The sequence below is a fragment of the Dermacentor silvarum genome, chromosome 1 (genome assembly GCF_013339745.2).
Source record: "Dermacentor silvarum isolate Dsil-2018 chromosome 1, BIME_Dsil_1.4, whole genome shotgun sequence".
NCBI lineage: Eukaryota > Metazoa > Arthropoda > Arachnida > Ixodida > Ixodidae > Dermacentor > Dermacentor silvarum.
This window is the reverse complement of record NC_051154.1, coordinates 218513845-218535567: the sequence shown is the minus strand read 5'-3', so window position 1 is coordinate 218535567 and position 21723 is coordinate 218513845. Positions and strand designations below refer to the sequence as shown.

General features: G+C 45.4%; 1 protein-coding gene across 1 annotated transcript in view; it reads right to left on the bottom strand.

The window, feature by feature from the left end:
* Positions 1 to 17785, bottom strand: part of LOC119437107 (cholesterol 7-desaturase nvd) — a 31957-nt gene extending 14172 nt beyond the window's left edge. The window contains exons 1-4 of the mRNA XM_049659983.1: positions 17665 to 17785; positions 14698 to 14886; positions 5596 to 6017; positions 2181 to 2354 (exon numbers count right to left, since the gene is read on the bottom strand). Coding sequence (XP_049515940.1) covers positions 2181 to 2354; positions 5596 to 6017; positions 14698 to 14886; positions 17665 to 17770 — 891 coding nt within the window. The 5' untranslated portion in view covers positions 17771 to 17785. The remainder of the gene's footprint in view (positions 1 to 2180; positions 2355 to 5595; positions 6018 to 14697; positions 14887 to 17664) is intronic.
* Positions 17786 to 21723: the final 3938 nt, after the last annotated feature.

Here is a 21723-nt window from a genome sequence, read left to right as displayed (position 1 = left end):
CCATAGAGACGCAGGCATCGTCACTGTCATCGCTACTCGCCGTATTCAGTTCACTGCTGTTACTGGCGGTGTCATCATCTCGGCTGCTCCAATTCCTTTCGACGTCGACCTCAAGGACATACATTGTCCATGTCGGGACAATGTACAGCGGGGTCAGGATCCATCGCCGCCCTCACGAAAGCGATGATCCTCGGAATACACAACAAATCCCTAATATCAGGAAACAGAAAGAGCAGTGTTACACCGGAGAAATACTTCGTTGTCTTCTTTTCGAAGTGGGACGCTCGGTACGTCGACGCAGGCTAGCGAATGAGCTTGCTCATTGTATTCTATTCCTTGACTGCAAGGAATTCAATCCAACAAGACTCAATGGTATGGTTGGCAGGACATGTGTGGGTTAAAATTAGCACTAAGGTGACACATAAGGGAATTTAGTGCGAGATTTCGGAGACAAAACTGGCAGTCGGATCGTATCGGTGTCCTGTACGGGTTGGCAGATGGCGTCGCCAATTGTCTGCGTTTCAGTTTCTATCACATCTTTTACGTTTATATAAAAATTGGGGAAATAATAGGTCGGACCCATTATATACACCGCAACCGTTCATTCGGTGTATGGGCAGCCTTTCCATAATACATGTTACACGGTAATATTGTGAGATTGGTGATGGGGGACGGTGGGCTTCCCTGGTGAATATCAGCGTTCACGTTATGGGGGATCAGAAGTATATTGATACGCGTAATTCAGTTCCATGGTGGGGGTGTTTGTGGAAAATGTGGAAAGTTGCCAGTCCCGTACCCAAGGTGAGCCAGAATGGCCCTGCTCTGAGTAGACGTGGTTAGTGGGGATTCTGCGTTTGGTGATGTGCTTGGGATTTTATAATGCGATAGCATTTTAGACGGGCTTCACTAACCTTGGAGGTATCTAACGGGAAATATGTGCCGATCCCGAAGGCAACGCAGTATCTCTACGGCATGCCCAGTCTAACGCTGCGTCTCAAAGCGCTAGCTGTCACGAGGGAAGAATTCGAGATAGCGGCACGTGACGCACACGCCAGACGTTTCAAAGAGCAACTTTGGCACAAGAGAAGCATGAGTGCAATCGTGCCTTCATGGTTAGAGCGCTGTGCTGCTGTGCTGGAAGACAGAAGTTCGATCCCACTATCGGTCATGCATATCTTTAAGGCATTATAGGCGAACTTCGCCTACTTTGGAGGTATCTAACTGAAAAACGCGAGGTGTTTTGAGCACACGCGAGCACGTCACAGTGTGAACTACGATATATAAAAACGTCATTTTGAAAAATAAAATTGTAAGGACGCACTGGCGCGCAACGTTGTCGGTACATTACAATCATCACAATCTAAATATCCTATCGCATACTTAAAGAGGTAGGGGTGCTAAGGTCTGGCTCAAATTTTTGTTCAAGCGTATTATGCTTTGAAGCAATCTCCCACCGCTATCTATTTTTGCTTGCCGGCTTTTCCCTCAAATGATTGCGCTCGCCCTTCACGGGCGAATAGGCAAGGAGCCAACGGTTACATGGTTGTAACCGTTGCAGCAATCCGCATCCTCCAGGCGTAACAGAAACATTTGCAAGTGTTTTCAAGGATAATAATGTTCTGATCGCACACAGTGCCCAAGTACAAATTAAGAAGCCAACTGGTTCGCGTGAAGGATCCCTCAGGACGTCAACGTTCCCTCTGAGCGGTATATAAGATACCGTGCCAAGACCAGCGATGCGTCGTATCTTGGGAAATCGCACAACTTTAACTGCGTATCAAACAGCCCCAATATGATGTCCAAGGGACGTGTGACCTCCAACACAATAGCTCTAGCTGAACATCACCTTCACACAGTGTGCAACATTGATTGGTCTTCTGTTTTAAAAATTCCGTAAAACATAAAATGCACAGCCTGTATATAAGCTTCATATGATTGTGACAAAGAAATCGGGTCCCTTGGTTCCCCTTCTCGTTCACAGGCACCCCCAGGTCATCAATAATATCGTGGTTCTGATGACGATAGCTTTGAACCTAGAAGACGGCATTAGTCTTCAGTTGTGCCAGGAGACCAACATTTTTAACAGTGCCAAGCATCGGGCCATAGTAAAGAAATTGTAGTTTATAAAGTCTTTGCAGTGTTTACTGCCTTTAGTAATGCTCTTTCCCTATTTCACGTACCATGTTTCGCAGCCCAATAAAGTAGGTCCATCGTACCAGCCGGCTCGTTCGTGGTTCAAAGTGCACCCTGTGCAGCATCCTAATGTTGAATGGCCCTTCGGGAATCAGTGACTGAATGACCGTGAAGTTGGTGCCATGGCCGCAATTTCGGATGATGACCAGGGCTGGACCAACCTGCACCAGGTACCCACATAAAGTTGCCTTCAAAACACTACCCACAAAAAAAAAAGCGCTATATGCATCGCAATTGATCGATATGACCTGCTGTAGGGCATAGAAAACCTTACAGGTGCAGTGAGAGACGAAATTTTCGTGGCGCTGTGCAGGAAAACTTGTTTATGTCTGCGTGTTGTAAGCAGCTCTGCTTAATTATTCGGCCACCTGATTTTTGGGCGAGCTTGCAAAGGATAAAAAACGGGTAGGCCACCTCGCCAGCTAGAGGCCGGTAGTTCGTGTCGCGTATCCTGCCTAAAAAACACCTGTTTTTTGATGATACACAATAGATTTTACTACCAACACAAAGCACCAGAAAAATCAGAATCAAATGAGCATGCTTCTTAGCCGCGAGTAATTGACAGAGCCATCAAGTATGACGGCATAACCTTGGAGTCTGAGCCTGTTTTAGCCACAAAAATGAGCCTGTCCTGGCAGCCTGGTTAACGCGAATGTCGTACGTACATGCACTCTTCCGCATACAGGCGGTGTGAAAAACCGTTCTATTTCATTTCAACCTGTCCTCGCGTACGCGTTTCAGATTATGCGGAATGTATAGTACACTCCGATGCGTTTACAAGAATGGCATCACGTATAGCGAAAGACAGAAACCTGTGCTATATACAGTTTAGGCACACACAAGAGCGCGGGAGAGGTTGTCCCAGAAGTGCGATTGCGCCGTCTACCACACTTAGCTGGATCGAGACAACTTGCTTCATCTGTTTTGGTCGATACTTCTTACACTACTCGCTATAAACCTGCCTTTCCCTGATTCCTTCTAACAACGATACCACCTCACGCCAGGTAGCTTCAGTAGTCGCGAAGATGCAAAGCGGTGGCGTGCCTTATCCGCCACGGTGGCGTCGCGGCTATGCCGTTGCATTGCTAAGAACGAGGGTGCGGGTTCGATTTCCGGCCACAGCGGCCACATTTCGATAGGGGTAAAATGCAAGAACGCTCGTGTACTAAGTGCACGTTAAAGAACCACAGGTGGTCAAAGTTAACACGGCGTCCTCCAATACGGTGCGCCTCCTAATCATATTGTGGCTTTGGTACGTAACAACACCAGAGATAATTTTTCTATAACGTGTCTTATCGCTCACGCGGCCTATCGCTCACTACAGCAGCTGTCTTAGCTGCACAGAGCTCAGCACTGTAAAAACAGTTGCACCCTTTGGGGCGCATTTTTGCCACAGAACAATAATCGTCATCCGACTTGCGTGGCTTTTCTTTAACGCTTTGCGCCCGGCACTTCTAGGTCACGAACGACAAGAGCGTTATCAGCGTTCTCGACAGGAAAATAGCAAGAGCAGAGTTTTCAAGATGGGAAACGCAAGCAAGACAGATGATTATTGTTGCGTGGCAAAAATGCACCCGAAAGGGTGCAACTGTTTTTAGAGTGCGCGGCCTCCATTTGAAAGCGCAAATGACCGCTGCCACATAAAGTCCCTATATAACAAAAGTACCGCCATCCTTTGACAAATGCCGCTTCGCTCTCTCCTGTGTTATCCTGTATCTCCGATTGGACGATGATAGCGCGCGCTTTTCACTTCTTTATATTTTCTTTTTTTCCGCCTCAGAGCCATGTTGAAAGTCATCTGCGCAGCCGCAGTCGCCGGCGGCGGCGGCGCGCGCCCGGCCTGAAAGCGTCAACGTGGACTTTCTAGGTGCGCCACCGTCGACTTGGCTTTCGCAAGCAAAAAGTAAAGAAAAAGCAAGCGCTTTAGTAGAGGAGGCGGCGGAGGAAAGAGTAGATAGCGGTACTTTTCTTATATAGGGACTTTACTGCCACACAGTGCTTCAGAGCTCCACCCAAATGTCCTGGCGGCTCCACTGTTTTGGCATTCCAGTGCTCACCGATCGAAACGCGCACATAGACCGCACGCGTCAACACCACAGTTAGTCATAACCATTATTTACGCGGATGTATCTTTATTAAACTTCTCTCTGGTACAGAAAACGGTGACAAATTACAGTTACTTCATTTTAAAATATAATTGATGGCAGTGACCACTTACTAGCCCCACGAAAGTAATTGAACAGCCGCTAAAGATGAATGAGTTACGTTACCTTCTTCCCAACTTTTAACAACATGGCACAAGTACACTTTGTAGATGAGCTAACCTGGCTCTTTCCGTGCATCTTCGGCAAACCATGACATGTTTATATTAATAATAATTGATTTAAAATATTTCGTCGGTCATCTATATTTTCTAGATAGCGCTGGAGAGAACATTGTGGTTACTTAATGTAGCGAAGCTGGCATTTTGGTGCTCTATGAACCGCAGCACTTCATTATTGCTGGGGATTGAAGAAGAAGGCGCGCTCCCGGCAGAGCCAATGAAAAGCTGAAAAAAAAATCGTCCGTAGGTGATTTTCTGACATCAACGGCAGACGTGGCCATTGCTATCGAGCCTCATAGCAGCGCCAGTTCAAATCTTCAGCGAACTTCTGGTGGAACATTAACATAAAACAAATATTGTGCGCCCGAGTTTGTCTTAACATGCCCATCCGCGAGGCTGCTGCGGGGCAGCACCGCGGGCGTTCTACTGCAGTTCCCGCTCAATTGAAATGCTCAGAGTTGTGTCACCTGTTACAGCTGTTATTGTCATTAAAGTAGCTGGCTTCATTTAATTGGTTACAGAAAAATAATTGAATTAAAGTGAGCGTTGCCGAGTAAAATAATTGATCAATTACAAAACACAAACCACCGTCGTTGCTTAATGGCTGTGGTGTTGGACTACTAAGCACGAGGTCGCGCGATCAAATCCTGGCCACGGCTACCGCATTTCCGATGGCGGCGAAATACGAAAACTCTCGTGTACTTAGATTGAGGTGCACGTTAAAGAACTCCAGGGGGTCCAAATTATTCCGCAGTCCCCCTCGACGGCATGCCTCATAATCAGACCGTGGTTTTGGCACGCAAAACCCCACAATTTAATTTTTTAATTACAACACTACCAAAAATCACATGTATTACAAGTATTTGGTTGTTTACAAGGCTGCTCTCTACACATACTGTAGACATGTCCGAAACCTATCATGCCTCAGGAATGGCGTGTTTTAACTGATGAGGAGACTGTTGAGAATGTTCGAAAATTGAGTATTACGGCCAAATCTAAAGCCACCAGGCAAATAGTGCATTCTTTATTAAATTAAAATGCGCTCCTGTTATTTGATTACGACAGCTATGTTCACGAACCTGGCGGGCCTCGATATTAAGGCGCAGGTACTTGGACTTCCAACCAAGGACAGATAGGGAGGTATCAATGGTCACCGTGGCCTCGTGCTTGAAAGGGCTCCAATTGGTTGCCCACTGGTGCTGAAATATGCGGCCTTTCCAAGTCTCGCCCATGGTCTTCTTGAACTGTACGCCATCGACGAGGCCGTTTACACGGTGTACCTGGTTGAAGTGCCCCATGTCTGAGCCATTTTCGGCTATGTCCTGGATGTGGGTGTGGATCCGGTGTTCGAAGCACCACGACGCCTCAGGCTCAAGAGTCTCTTCTAATGCATCCGCTGGTATCTCCCATGAAGGTTCCTCGCCATCCGCGTGGTACCAGATAAACACCATCCCCAAGAGCTCCTCGCACGTCCACGCTTTCGCAGTAACGAACGAAGGAACTGCGTAATATCACGTGGAGGACGGGACATCACTCAGTAAATTCTCACAGCCGTACCCACTCACTTGTTCTAGTCAATTCAACCAATTCAATCATAGAGAGCTTATGATGGCATACGTGTGTGGCGCTGGCGATTCGTATTCGTAGAAAGAAGCCACAGGAATAAAAGGTACGACTGCAGGCAGCAGATTACACATCGATACACACAGGAAGCTTACATGACACGTTGGCGCACGTGACACCGACATATACCATGCGCATTAATAATGAAACACCTGGAAAGTGTGACTGTCACATCTCACTGCAGGATTGAAAACAGCAAAAATTACACGCAAGCAGGTGTAGGCGCGCCTAACTGGCATGCATGTCACGTGCCGCACAATAGCACTCGAACAGAAAGGGTAACAGGGATTTCACTGTAAATTTCTAGTATCTTGCATATAGTACAAAAAAATTGAGCGAATTGATTTATTCAGCTAGTTATTGACGACCAAGGCGTGGACCTTTAATATAAAACCACATTTGAACGAAAAAGCAGCAGTAGTTTTAACGCCAGTTCATCGCTTGTCGGTGAATAGAATAGATCACACATAGCTGGGGGATCAGGTGGAGAGGTTGGAGGCATTTGCTTCCTGCTATTATTTTATTTCGCTTCTAGATGGGCTAAAATTAAGCAGTGAATAAAATAACTTTTAAACAGCCTGATAGATATGAATAAAAGAAAGGAAATAGCGGAGGGCACAACGGGAAACCTAAGCGCGAGCTTGAAGTAAAGAGTTAACGTTCAAACGCATATACACTGTCCGTACTTTGAGGCTCTAGGTCGCATGTGACAAAAATATTCTGCACATCGGATAATGCTCTCCTCACAATGTCTAGAGAAGGCATCGAACCGAAAGTTGGAGTTGAAGATCTGCTGCGGAATCGCTGAACCAATTTATCAAAAGCCATTTCTTCACGGTGTGCTTTATGTTATGGTTGAACAAACGAATGAGGCACTTGTTGGTGAAACCATGCACAAGCTTCGGTCGAAATTGATGCGACATGGAGTGAGTGCGCTTATTAGTTGAAATGACTTAATACTTTGAAGTAATAAATGACTCTGGTATTACTTTGTTATGCTTCGGTGCCTCTACTTAGTAAACGTTTCGGCTGACGGTGAATTTGCATCGCCCTGCCTTTTTCTTGCTGATAGCAATTATTGGGCACCCGAGGCGTGTTCATACCGTTGCCGCCGTGCCGTGCTGTGACGGCATTTGTGGCGCACGTGCGGCCTGCGCGTGGAAGGTGTCCAGAGACGCGAGAAACGCGCAGTGCGTTTGGTTGCAAAGATGAAGCCACGTAGACGCTCCCTCAGGGGCTGCTCAATTGTCTCTGCAGTGGATCCAGGGCACACACACCAGGTGTTTTTTTCTTTGTTTCTATAAACTATACAAAATTTTTAAAAGTTACCTTTGGCGCATAGCACAATTCTAATGTCTGAGCAGGATTTCTGGAAGAGTTGAACATTAGTTGCACGACGAATTGAAATGCATAAACGACTAGTGGAAAAAAATAATAGTTTTAAGTATTTTACGGCAGATATTGCCAATAACCAATTGTAGCCGTGAGGTCCACGTAGATACGCAAGGTGTATCCACTTGGAACGAAACTTCTGATTGAGACCTGTTTCGATATATCATTCCCAAAGTTTGGGAAGAAACGCGTACATTAGCGTTCCAGTTAATTCCGTGCATCAACGAATAAAACTGCATTTTGTTGAAAAAAAGGAGTTAAACAATGATGGATTTTCACCGCAGCTTTGCAGGCGCATAGCTCGAAACCAGTGCCACCCTCTTAGTTCTTTTCAAATGAGTGTGCCTTGTAAGTGCATCGGCAAAGATGGGTAAATTACAATATTTGGCGTAAGGTAATCAGTTAGAAACGTATTTAGTGAAAGTCTATGAATGATTCAATTATGTATTTCGATTAATTGTGCACTTATTGGCCACCTCTTCGAGCAACCCAGCTCGAGAATTAGAATTGTGCTATCAGCCACAGGCAATTTTTAGAAATTCCGTACAACCCAGAAAAAAAATCACCAGGTACAAAAATGATCAGACAGTACCGTCTCCTTTTCACTGCTATTGTAATGAACAACAGAACACTCGCCCATGTCTACACTTTATCGCTCAAATGTACTTGAGATTTTCACTTGTTTCATTTGAGTGATTAGCTGAAGACAAAAGCAAACGGCTGAGTGTGAGAGGCGAATGGTAAACAAGCTAGTACCTTCTAGCATGACAGCCCGGCCGCGGGGCTGCATATTGTACTGTATTGTAACTAAAATATTGGAGCAGTTTGAATGATATAGTGCTCGCGAAAGTCAATCAGGGGCTTATTTCTCAAACCTGTTCATCTGAAACCTGACAGCCTGGCTGCGGCGCTGCAGCCTACGTGCAACAGTCTGGGATAGATGGTGGACTGATATGCTGTTTCCGCAATGATTGTCTGGTGAGGCCATGTACACGCACTTGAGTCAAAAGCATGACGAAAACATTTATTTCCGTGCTCGCCCAGGCTGTATATATGGCAGGGTAAATTATTACTCAGATAATATTATTACAGGAGCTGGGACGACGTTGTGGCCCTTTTGAAATAAAATATACCAGCGCAGTGTAAAGTTCTTAATATGAATATGTAAGTGGGCTCTTATTAGTTCGACACATGAATTGTCCCTCATTGCTTGGCCCTTTCTCCTTCCAGTGCTTTCTAATGCTACATCATAATGAAAGTACCAGATCTAGAGGAGAAGCAGAGAAATGGCTAATAAGAATTGCAATATTACAACGAATCAAACAAATCAGTTATGGTCTCATTTGATATTGATCGTATATAAATGAAGAATGTAGGCCTTTCAAGGAGCTCGCTTGAAGTTGGGATGTTGTTGCTGTTGTTTTATTGTTGAAATAAAAAAAAGAGAGGGAAGCTAGGAGGTTTTTGTGAAACACGACACGGGAAGCTCTGCAATCAGCTCTTTCACAAGAAGGTGGTAGAAGCTCTGGACAAAAATTTCAGGCCGACGAAGCTGAAGCCAGCCAAAGACAAATAGGCTGCACTGATTCTCCTCCATCAAGGGAGCCTTAATGTGTTATAGAAGCAAGTGAAGGACAACAAATCAGATGCTCTGAAAGTGTTTTTAGCGCCAAAAACACACAAGGACCTTGGCCCTTTAAGAATGATCGCCTTCGAGAAAGGGATCTGGCAGGTTGTTCTGAGCACATGCCTCCTAAAGCACCTCCAAGAAGTGTCTTCACGGGATCCCTTCAAGGTGAGGAGTTCCGAGAGTGTGACCAATTTCCTACGCCAAGTCGTCAAAGAAACAAAGTTTGGAATGTCCGTCGACGTTGAAGACCTTCCTTAATTCCGTTCCGCACATGGTTTCCAGCTGTAAGTGAGCTCATACACCGTTTCGGTATCACTGCATTTCAAAACAAATGTGGTGTATCGAAATAGCAGTTCCCTTCAATTGCTGAAGTGCTACCTTGGCATCTTATTTTTAATATATCTTTTAAATAGGATGTAAACCCGTGAGAAGCAATATTCGAGCCAAGGATTCCGCGATAAAACCATTTTTTTTACCACGGCCTATCACGTAGCTTGAAACCGAGGACTCCAGTCCACTGTTAGCATGGCGAAACTTCCAGTGCGCTTGTCAATTTCAGTTTGCGCGTCTTGGTTACGATTAAATTCATGTTTTCCGTGGAGGTTCCGGTCCGTATTGTTTCGCCCAGGAGTGAACATTGAGTTGGAGGTCATCGCTATAGGCTCCTGGAGTATTTCAGTCCCTCTCAAAATTTTCTAGCCTGCTTTAACCGCCAAATTGGAAAACAGGTTGACGCAGCCGAACTCTGTAGTAAAATTGTTTAGATATGTCGACAATTTTTTAGCTATTTTAAATTTGAATCCAGACAAGTTTAACTTCTCTGGTGGCGGCGACGTCTGTCGTATAATTATTTTTATTATTTAGCATGCGCTCGGTAACACTGAAGTTCAAGTCTGAACTCCAATGGGCGTAGTGCATCCGTCTTTGAGACCTTCGCGCATGTTTCAATAAAAACAACCACTATTGTTGGATGCCATGATCCAGCAGGGCTATTTTACGTTTTGATTCATCACACTCCAAACTGACAAAAACCGGAATTACTGAATCGTGCTTCAGGTTCGCAATTTTTATGTCACGTCCACACAGGATTACTGAGAATTTAACACCAGGTGCTAATTTTACAGCAGGAGAGATGTGAGCATCCGCCGCTTGGATTTGTCGCAAAAATGCTGCTTAAGCAGCTGCCAAAAGAGCCCGCTGAAGACCGTGCAGGTGAACTATAGAACAGCCATATATTTCAGGTGGTACCATATCTGCACAAGTTTTCATAAGGAATATTGGGCGCATGCGCGCTACGTTGGGCTCTGGTGTAGTTTTCGAATGAGCATTCACTTTTGTTAACCGCGCTTGTTCGGTCTGTCTCGTCTTCTGGTCGCGTCTTTGGCGCGCTTCAAAGTTTTAAAGTGGCACTCTAACTGGTCCAAAAGAACATACTTTTAAAGGATGAACGCGAGCAGTTCAGTAAAGTGCGGCCTCTATGAGGCAAAAAGTAGGAATCCAACAAATAGCAAAATATTCCGCATTTAACACCGACCGAGATCCCTATTCAAGAATTTTCTTGTGTTAGGGAGAGAGAGAGAGAGAGAGGAGATGGATAAATTAACGGCAGGGAGATTGACCAGGACTGAGCCCGGTTGGCTACCCTGCACTGGGGGAAGGAGAAAGGGAAGGAAAGATTAGGAGAAGGAGAAATTTCACTATTGGAGTAGCCGGCGTATGAACAGTTCTCGGTTGTCTATCACAAACAGTCACTCAGTCCGGTTGCTCTCAGAAATTGCAGCAGCGCTTTTGGGACCTTTTGCAGCTGTGATATTCGGGCCCGTGGTCCCAATATATTGAACAATAAGAAAGGTCTTCCGTTTAGCTGGTTTACAGCTGCACGGAGGTCGTCTAATTTTCAAAGGTCGCACAGTAGCAGAGGAGGTGTTGTAAAGTATCCCGACACAGGCACTGCATTCGGTGCCTTTGCTATCACAATAAATGTCTCTCTCTCTCTCTCTCTCTTGCTATCAGCCATTACAATAAAAAATTAGTATGCCTTGGTGAATGCAACGCCCAGGCGTGAGTGTCACACCAATGTTTCCTCACTTCTGGGAAAAGCAGGTAACATGTGCAGTTGCTTAAAAAAGTATCGAGAGAATGCAACCGATGGTGAGTAAAGTCAGGTGTATGCCGCTTCTGCAACGTCATATGATCCGCTAGCTTGCTTAGATGCTGGGCTGCGTCAGTCTTCGATAAAGGTATTCGCAATGCACACAGACTGTCGCGCCGCGTAGTGGCCAGCGATAGAAATATTTCAAAGAGTATCCGCAAGGTGTTACCGTGTGACTCGGTATGCGCAGACGCGTTTCTGTTATGTTAACAGCTTCTATTTACGCCATGGAAAGCATATTAAAAGCAACAGGATTTCTTGCGTGCCTCAGTGCACCAACCCAGCGGCGAAGGATGAGATAATGTTGATTCTTTTCCGCTGGACGCGTGTCAAAAAGGAGTGGGCGGTGGAGCTGCGGATCGGGAAGCTTGAGGCGGCGCCAGTGAAGGTTTGCAGCGCACGTTTTGTCGCCGTAGCTTGCGCTGCAAACCTCCCCATATCCCCCACCCCTCCTACACACACACAATTCCTTGCTTTTGACTCAGTGGCAGGCAAAATGGCAGCAAACAATAAATTTGGGCGGCACGCTGCAGCGCGTCCTCGAGCTCGCCAGGCTTGTTGAATCGGACCGTAACTAGCGATCTAGCGATAGAGACCTAGCGATCGGCAGCTGCGCGCCGATCGCTAGGTCTCTGGCATATTTGCTTGCACTGACCCTTTTCGATTAAAACCGAATTTGAAAACAAGATCGGCGTACTTTTTCTGACTTAAACCGATAACGCCGCATTCTAGCCTAAGCGTTCGTTCTAGATTCGCTTCGCGTCGCATACATCTGTCAGGTCAAGGGCGTCATTTGCTGTAAAATAACAAGCACGCACGTATACTTCTGGTTATGCACGCTAGTCATCTATATTTACGCGGGGCCGTGAATTGTTACATATTCAAGGCTCATTTATATTTACGGGGCACACACTGCGGCTGCAACACACAACAAATAGCTTGGACGTGGGACGTCCCTCTAACGTGGGACGTCTGCACACACAGTCCTTGAATTGTAGCAGCGTGAGCACTGTATGTCTTGACGCCGCATCAAATTAGATGGCCAGCGTTGAAAATCTCTTCGCCTTCGATTAGACACCGGATCCTTTTTTCGTACGGGTCAAGGTGTCCCATAATCTCTCCTAGAGATAGCTGTTTTGTAAAAGGCAGCGGCATTTCCCCAGCCGATGAGAATAAACACAAAAAAAAAATAATAATACACTCGGTGTGTAACGAGAAGGATTAGAAAAAGCTCGGCGTGCTACGACACGGACGCACAGTCGAGAATTCTGATACTCTCTCTGTCCGCCATCATAGATGACCTAGGGCACCATTATAGTCCGTGTGCATTGCGAATAGAAACAAGGTTTTTAGAAGCATTCTTTGCCTCTTCCTTCAACTTTTAAACTGCTAGTGCTGCTGACTTGCACGCCGCGTCGGGGGCGTGGTTGACAGCTCACGACAGGGATTGCGTGAGCCAAGACAGGAGACGTCTACTACGTTTCGGTAGAGCGCGGCCACAATGCCCTCTGAAGCTCCATGGGGGACGCACAAGGCCCTCCGGACGTGGTAATTAGGCGTGACCCCCCGCAAGATCATTGCAGGAGCTGTCGCGCTTACCTCCGTGCTCACGGGCAAATGCAACGACAGTCCAGAAAGGAGGTAGGGAGAATGTTAGAGAGGGCGTAGAGAGAGGGGAGGCAGGGAATGGGTACAACCGGTTCATGTACCGACGCAGTCAGGAAACGGGTGATTTTACCTTACCCCTCTGCGATCGTGACAGAGGGGTAAGGGTAACCTAACATGACACGGGCGAAAGAAAATGCGTCGTCAGAAAGCATTGCTCATTTGGGCTCGCTTCAGTAAAGGAATTAGTGAATGATTGACCCGTCTCTCAGTGTTGTGTACTACGTGGACAAACACAAGTGGTGCAGTCGAGATAACATTTAACATCACATCACGACTGTCGTATATGCCATCAACATAACCACCAAATACCGTGAATGAACGTAAACAGCAAAAAAAAAAAAAAAAAAAAGAGCTTTGGTTACATAGATTCCCACAGTGCGTGGGATCTACATATTTTTCTGTGGTATGGTTTTCTTGCAGCTTCGTCAGCGAGGACATTGCTGGAAATGCCGTAGTGACCTGGCAGCAACTGAAACGATGTTGGGTCCTTTCGCGATCACTCGGTGGTGCGTTTCTTGTATTTCTGTCACGAGGTGCTCACAGGAGCCACGACGAATAAGCTGACAATTAGGACACTGCAAGGCCGCCTTCGAATCGCAGAATAGCGCCCACCGATTAACCGATTATTAGACAATACAAAAATCAAAGCCCCTTTCTTAAAGAAAGACGGTTGAACTCGAAGCTTTCGCTCATGTAAACTGAATCGAAGTCAAACTCCAAAGCCAACGACCATGCAACGAACCCCAAAAAATGCTGAGCGACCCGATTCGATGCATATGTGATTTGATTGCTTGTTTAGGATTGTATTTCTTGAACGTTGAAGTTGAATGAATACACATTTCGTTAAGTTGCATAGCCTTTATTTTAGATCATGTAGCCATTGATTACACGAACACACTCACTTTCATGGACTGCATGTCGTTGCCGATACACGGGATCGGCCTTACGGGCATGATTGCACTCGCGCACGTTCGCGTACGGCAGCTTCTGCCGTGCGCTGCACCCGCGGCCTACCCATGGTGACGGCCGGGAATGCACTGCGTGACGCGCGTAATGCTATGCATATATATATATATATATATATATATATATATATATATATATACAGTTCGTCTGGGTAGCGTGGCGTTGCAGTTCCCATTGTTCTTATCGATACAACTGCGAATCTAAACTGCAGTGTGTACTATTGTGTGCGCAGATGCGCAAATAGTTTCATTGTGTAAGTTGGCTTTCCTGCAGTGCATTTTCGACGCTCACGGACGAATCAGTGAGATAGAAAGCTTCGCTTTAAAAACGGCGCTGCGTATGGCAATCAGCTTCGAACCCGTCGGTGTGACGTGGGAAATCTTGTATCTGATAATTGATCGTGAGGCGATAACCACAGCACCGGGGGAGCTGGTTTGAGTGGAAGAACCATCCGTGTATATGTGGATGTGGTCAAACTGGAAATTGTACAAGCATGTAAGAGCGTTCTTTGATTAGCAAGCGTTTTACCGCCCACCACTCGCGATAGCAATCGGCGTTACTACAGAGGTCGCTTGGCGATCGCCAATCATGGACGACGCTTACGTAAGACGACTTTTGTGAATATAGGTTCAGAATCCTGAAGCGCTGGAAAGCATACACCTGTTTCTGCAGAGCTGCGTATGCTTCTATGTAACAAATAACAGCTGAACAGAAGTATCACTATCGAACATCTTGTTTGATCTCGCTCACCTTTTGCTGCATAAGGAACGTGCGTGCACGCTCCAGTGTCAGCGTCAAATCTCCAGCCATGGAAGGGGCACACGATGCAGTTGTCTAGTATACGGCCCATGACTCCCAGATGGGCACCCATATGTGGGCAGTAAGCGTCGAAAATCCGTGCCTCTCCATCCTCAGTCCTAAACGCCACAAGCTCTTTGCCTGCACGGGTCATCGGTACGAGTAGCTTTTTTTTATGTCTGTCGTGACTCGAGCGTTTTTTTGCGAACTTTTATAATCGTCTACGCCACAATCGTGAAACATCGTCATGCAATAAGCCTCAAAATATAAAGCTGCACCGTAGAAATAAATATTTCTTGCGGTTTTCTACGTATTTATTCTGGTGAACCGGTAGCCCACCAACAAACCAATGAATGAATAAATGAAAGATTTTCTTAATAAAAGCATCCTTGCCGTTCCTTTGGATATGTGATACAGCGAAACAGCGGTGGCTCAGTATACCGAGTTTTACTAGTAGTAAGCATACAAATACACGGCACTCCAGCTTCACTTATGCATTGCAGATATTATCACGTTGTTGTAGACTTTCGGTGCACAGGTTGCACTTTGACCAGAGTTCTTGCATATGTTCTAATACGTTGCCCAGCATGAACGTGGATTTCTGAATTTAGATTGCTGCGTTTGAGATTTATTAAACGTAATGAATTTGTATGTGCCTTCAAGTATACTGCTGCAGTTCTTGCACTCTCTAATTAAAGCTCATACATCTTTGACATTCTCTCGTTGTCGAATGAAATCTGAAATGTGCTGCTATTGTGGCATCGGTTTGCAAGCGCTATGAATACTTTTTTTTAGCTCAGGTTGTTTCCGGCTGAAATATATCAACCATATGCAATCACTTTAGTCAATTTTGTCTAAGTACCCTACCTATAATAACACGTTACACATACAATTAGGAACTCATAACCATCCCCCAAGTTAGCACACTAAAAAAAAAGAAAAAAAAAACAGTGGTCGGGATCGGGGGTTTTAAATCACGGAGCGTCGACCACCCAGTTTTGATCCAGCTTCTCTGAGTCGCTCTGGGCCCCATGGAGTTGTGGGTTCCAACGTTGCTTAGGCATTAACTCGTTGGCGATTTTCAGCAGTGCAATGTAGCTTTAGTGCCATTATTAGATTTACCACCGCAATTAACTACAAGAGGCTGGTTACAATCACTTTAAACTGCCGAGCCTAAAATTAACAAGGTTCTTTCGTACCTTGAGCCAATCTTTCACGAATCTACCACTTCTGTCGCTAGATCTCGCGACTTTACTGCTTGTTCAGTTAACAATGTTCTTATTTAGCAACCGCCAACGTTTTCAGTAGCGTGACTGAACAAATGCCGATATTTTAAGGGCTTTCAAGTTAAGGCAGTTGCTTCAAATATTGCTTTCCAAAGAGCACTTTAGTATTAAAAAGCTACAATTAGGTAAATGGTCGAAACTGGCCGAGCCGCGCGTCGGCTTGGCGACTATAGAGAAGCATTGTTGTTCACTCCCATAGGCCATAGGCAGGGGTTATTGCACGGAGAGAAACAGACTTCACATTGTGCTAAAAATATGTTTTATTTTTAGTATTTGTAAAATGCATTATAATGACTCGGGTGCTGCAGTTTCACCGAATACTATTGATTGGTGGACCGTTTGCAAGCGCAGAAGTAAATTTAATAACCAAAACTTACTGCAATAAATTTATTGGTGGGATTAAGAACGGAACAAGGGAATAATAAGAGAATCAGTGTACAAAGATGTACATTTCGGAGCGTCTGGGCTTGTGTAGATCTTATGGTACATCTTTTTCTCGAGGCTTTCGGGCAGATAAACACTGTACTCAGCATTCAGGTGGATCAAAGGATTGAAACGTAGTATTTGACTCTTATACAAAAATTGTCCCCGGGTGTTAAAAACTTGACCTGTCGCCTGTCCAAAAATTTAGTTATCATTTAGCGTACGCTGAAAACTACCAATTTTGCAGACACAATGTGAGCCAGCTGCGTTTGCGGGCTAGAAAAATCAGTATACCCGGTTTCTTTTCAACCGTGCTGAATTTGTAACCTTACAATTTGAAGTAAACTCAGAATTCCAGTTGTCATTTTCTATTGTTTTGAATTAGAAATTTGAACCCAGCTGGTAAATTTATTGTTCATTAATCACCTGCACAGCACTAGAAGAACGTGAAACATTTCGGTAGATTCTTTAGGCCATGTAAGCCTATACTGTATTGTGTCAAAACGTCTACGTTATTTAAAGCCCCCTAAACCATTTTATTGACAAGTGTGACGACTTTGCAGTTATCAAAACTTAGGAAATTTTTTTGTCTATTTAGCGACACGCTTCAACAAAAGTTGGCAACACTGAATTTTTTTAGGACATTGAAGATTCCAGAGCTCAATCATTCATTGGACATTCCAGAGCTCAGAACTATCACGACAAACTTGGGCTGTCCAGAGAGCCCACGATGCGGCGGTTAGGCTCGGCCTACCTGTCCCCACGTGGGAGCGGCCCGCAGCTCTGCCCTGGGGCAGGGCTTCTCAGGACCTAGTGAATAAAGTTCTTTGTCTGTCTGTATTGAAGATTTAGGGGAATCGTGATTCGTCTCATCTTCAAATTCTTCGTGTTACAGAACCGGGATGCAAATGGTGAGCCGTGTAGTACGGGCTAACAAGGCGAATAAGTATAAATGGCGCACAGCATGATGCATCTCGGTTGACCTGTCTCTTCACCGTTAGTCTTCGTTGCATGTGTTCTGATGAGCTGTTGACTCCATCTCACTGGATAAGTGCTGCTCGGGCGTAAATTTGGCGGAAGTTTTTGCAAGGTTAGGTCCACCTGCAGTTTGCAACACTCCTCCTCAGAAGAAGCCAACTCAAGATCCTCGATACGCGGTGTCTCCACTAAGCATGTGTCCGGTAGGGCTGGAAATTTTCAGCGAACTTACCCATTGCACTGAGAGATTTCAACTCCCCTTTTTTCACTTGTGAGGACTCAATGACAGGAATCCAGCCGTTGGGAAAAACTGGAGGCATCCCTTCTGGCATCGCCATCCGAGGTCTTCGTTTCTGCTCAGAAAAAAAAAGAAACAAGCAAGTGCTGCATCACCCTGTCTTCACGTGTATAGCCGTCATCATATTTTACACGAACAATGAAGACACACCTATGGTAGCTGACACCGTGCACATCGAGCACTTTGGCAGTAGGTCGCAATAAGATATATTCAAGACACCCCTACCAGAAATCTCAAGCGCCCATGGCAGGAGAAGCAAAAATATGGTTATGGCGTGTTCGGGTTAAGTATGACGATGACTGTACATCATGATGATGCGAGATCTTGTTGTAGTTTGTGGTAGAATTTCTCTTCTACTGTTAATATGCGCAGGCTGAGAACAAGACAAAACCTGAGACACGTCCGACTGCCTTGAAGGCGCTTCGTAGTATTGCTGAAGAAAGTGGGGAAACCTGATTAAACAGGTTCAACGAATACTTTCACATTTAAACAACTTCCTTCGCGGGGGCACAATCATTTTAATAACAGAGTTATCAAAGACAGGAGATATCGTGAAGAGTACAATCAAGCCCTTTTCTATTCTATTCCTCCATATTGCATCCATGTGCTGTGTTAACATTAAAAAAAATTCTATGGTTTTACGTTCCAAAACCATGATCTGATTATCAGGCACGCCGTAGTGGAGGACTCCGGAATAATTTCGACCACCTGAGTTTCGTTAACCTGCACCTAAATTCAAGTACACGGGTGTTTTCGCATTTCTCCCTCATCGAAATGCTTCCGCCATGGCCAGTAACATTTGTATTACCGCATATGATAGTTAGCTACGATTCGAGAGGCAGTTGTATCTTGGTTTTTAAGGTGTCGTTATGCTCATGATTATCAAAGCAACCAAAGCACCCAAAGCCAGCATAGACTTTTTAGCGTTGTGCGAAGGGTGTGAAAGTGAAACATTTTATGCCTGCTTGCGGAGACGTTGCGAGACCAGCGGTTGAATGGAGTCTACGAAATCAGTGGTGCTTACGAGAGGGACCGAGCCCTTAAGTGGCACAAGGTTAACGAAGCGCAAAAGCATTTTATGCCTTGTATTCGAGTATTGCCGAATATTGAACGTCAGTTGATTCGAGAACATAAGAGAATGTTCGCATGTTTGGTTTGTCATCAGACAGTTTCTAACATTTACACAACGCTAAACTTTTCCATAAATTTGACATAATGATGTTCATTGTCGTCTGTCAGCCAGGTTAGTTCTGCTGAGGCCTCAGTGTGTCGAAGCATTGGGAAATTAGGAACCGTAGACAAACAGCTTGCTGGATTTCCTCTTGTATTTAATTATTCATCACTAATCATGGAGTTGACTTCAAGACTGCATGAGTTGTGATGCCTTGTCATGACTTGTTCGCGGTGATTGTCTTACCTCGTGATTATTCGAGCTCCCCTTGAAGTAGCGGAGCGCCCAGATGAGGGAGCAGGCCACCACTGCAAACACGGCCACCAGGACTGAGCCATTCTCTGCAACCTGATAACTTTATGAAGGAATAAATCAATAAGAATGTCAACGATAAGTGACATCTATGACCCATAAAAAACTTGTTCTGAATATAAGTTAGCCATAGGAAAGATGCGAAACTACCGGGGCTTTTTTAAACTCCTACGTCGCACTGTGTATTGCAATGGGGACGACATAGCGGGCGCCTGAACAAAACGCCGAGCTCAGCTATACATTAAAATCCTAATGCAGTGCTATCCCGGCCCGGGCGCCGCATTCCGATGGGGGCGCAATGCAAGAACGCTCGTGTACCATGCATTGGGTGCACGTTAAAGAACCCCGGGTAGTCAAAATTAATCCGAAGACCCCCACTTCGGTATGCCCAATAATCAGGGGCGGAATGCACTAAGCGATCTTACGAACAAATTTTAGCATAAGAAAAATTTTACGAAACAAACGTATTCACAAAGCTAAAACTGTTCGTAAGATCAGCAAGCGAGCGATGCCCGCCGCTGCAAAGATGAGCGCTGTAGTCGAAAAAATGCATCTATGTAAGGGTAGCACAGGTGCGAACTTCAGTACTTCCGCCAATAATAAGCACAAGTCGATTCACAAAACCTAAATAGCCGTCGCAGATGACTTAAGAGAAAATTTCTATGATAGGGGTGTAGCAGTCTTACGAACGTCACTATGTCTATCTGTGCCGCTCGAGCTGACGCAGGTAAGCGTTGGAACGCGCTGTTGCGGCTCATTGGCCAGAGGCCACATCTGATAGATAAGGATGGCGCGTGCTTATATCTTTGTGACGCGCTCTGATTTGTCATCTCGAAGTGGATTTAGCTGTTTCAGTGCATAATTGTATTGAGGGTGCGCTGCTGTGGAAGGTAGTAACATTAATGCTGTGCGGTGAACTTCTGCCTAATGTCTGATAGGCTGTGTTTCTGTGTGCGTGCTGTAGCCTGAATTTCATACTCGTCATGACAGTGTATTGAATGTTAGCAAACATAAGTGCAGTGTCCGTCCCTGACAACCGACAAGTTTGCAAGTGCTCCAAACACATCAGTGTTTGGAGCCCAATTTTTTTTCCAGTTTGATCTTTCTCTTGCTCATAGGGCTGCGGATTACTTTTTCCAGCGCTTTGAGCCTGTAATTCTCCATGCGAGAGGAAACAATGAAAAAAAGGCCTAAACGTTTCTAATTATGAAAACTTGTTGCTGTTGCACAATTCGCTGTCGTCTTCTGTGCTGTCACCCCCAGCCTTCTAATATATAGCTCAGATTTAATTCAGCACAAGTTGAAGCGACGTAATGTCTGCGCCGATGGTGTTGCTCATTCTGTGACCTACGGTATATGAACCAACGTATGTATACGACGGATGAGAATCCTGTCTAGGATGTGAAGCGGGACGTCGATACGATCACTTAAAAAGAAGAAATGGCGTATAAAATCACGTACCACCATTGTGATGCTGTGAAATAAAATGCATATCATGCACGATGCGAATAATTGTCGCATGCGTCCGCGCACGCACGCGCGCGCGCAAGCACACCTTTATGTCGCGTACAATGACGCGTACAACTGGACACTTCGTTTTTTGGGAAAACGAGCGCCGCATAACACTCATAATGATGCCATTACATTTTTGTTTTGCATGCACAAAGGCAGTAACAGGCAACAGCCAATGGTAAGAGTAGACAAAAAAAAAAAAAAGAAGCGACAGCAGACGACAGTCATCGTCGTCTTGGTTGAATATGCTTATTCTGAACCCCAGACTCACATCAGTCCTGGGCGAAACGACGTCACTCACGTCTTTCAGTCGCTTAATTCGGGCGATGTTCTTTCAATAGTTTCCTCCTCTCACTTACTCTCACGTAAGAAACCCTTCATAGGCGTTTGTGAATCCCAGCATAAGAATTTTCGTCCAGCCGGCTACAGTCTTACGATGCTCCGCGCCTGCTGCTCAGTAGTCAGGTCAACATGAAGGCGCAAAAAAGCCGGCCACAGTGGTCCGGTATCGCGAATTGAACAATGTGAAGCGTGCCCGACACTAACCGCTGGTCACTAAAACGCGTCGTATCAGCAAGATCAGCATTTACGTCGCTCGAATTAGGCTGCCTTGTGCGCTCTCCCGGCGGCGCACAGTTCGATCGCTTAGTTCTGTGCGTCTGTACAAAGCTACGACATTTGTATGTAATTAGCAGTGTAAGTGCATATCCTAGGGATTGTACTGAAGGACTGAACGAACTTCGCATCAAGGCCGTGGCACTCGAAACATTCGGCTCACCACTCAATAATGATTTCATTTACGTGTAACTCCCACATTTGCCTTCAGGTACAGCTCACGTATCCGCAACTTCTCAGGCTTCGACTCTGCCTCAGTGATAGTTCTAGCTTCACATGTTTTAATTACCTGCAAGAAAAGTGTAAAAATACTCATCGAGAAAACGGTCAGGCAAGGAGACACAATCTCTCCAATTATAATACTTGCATGCTTAGAAGAACTA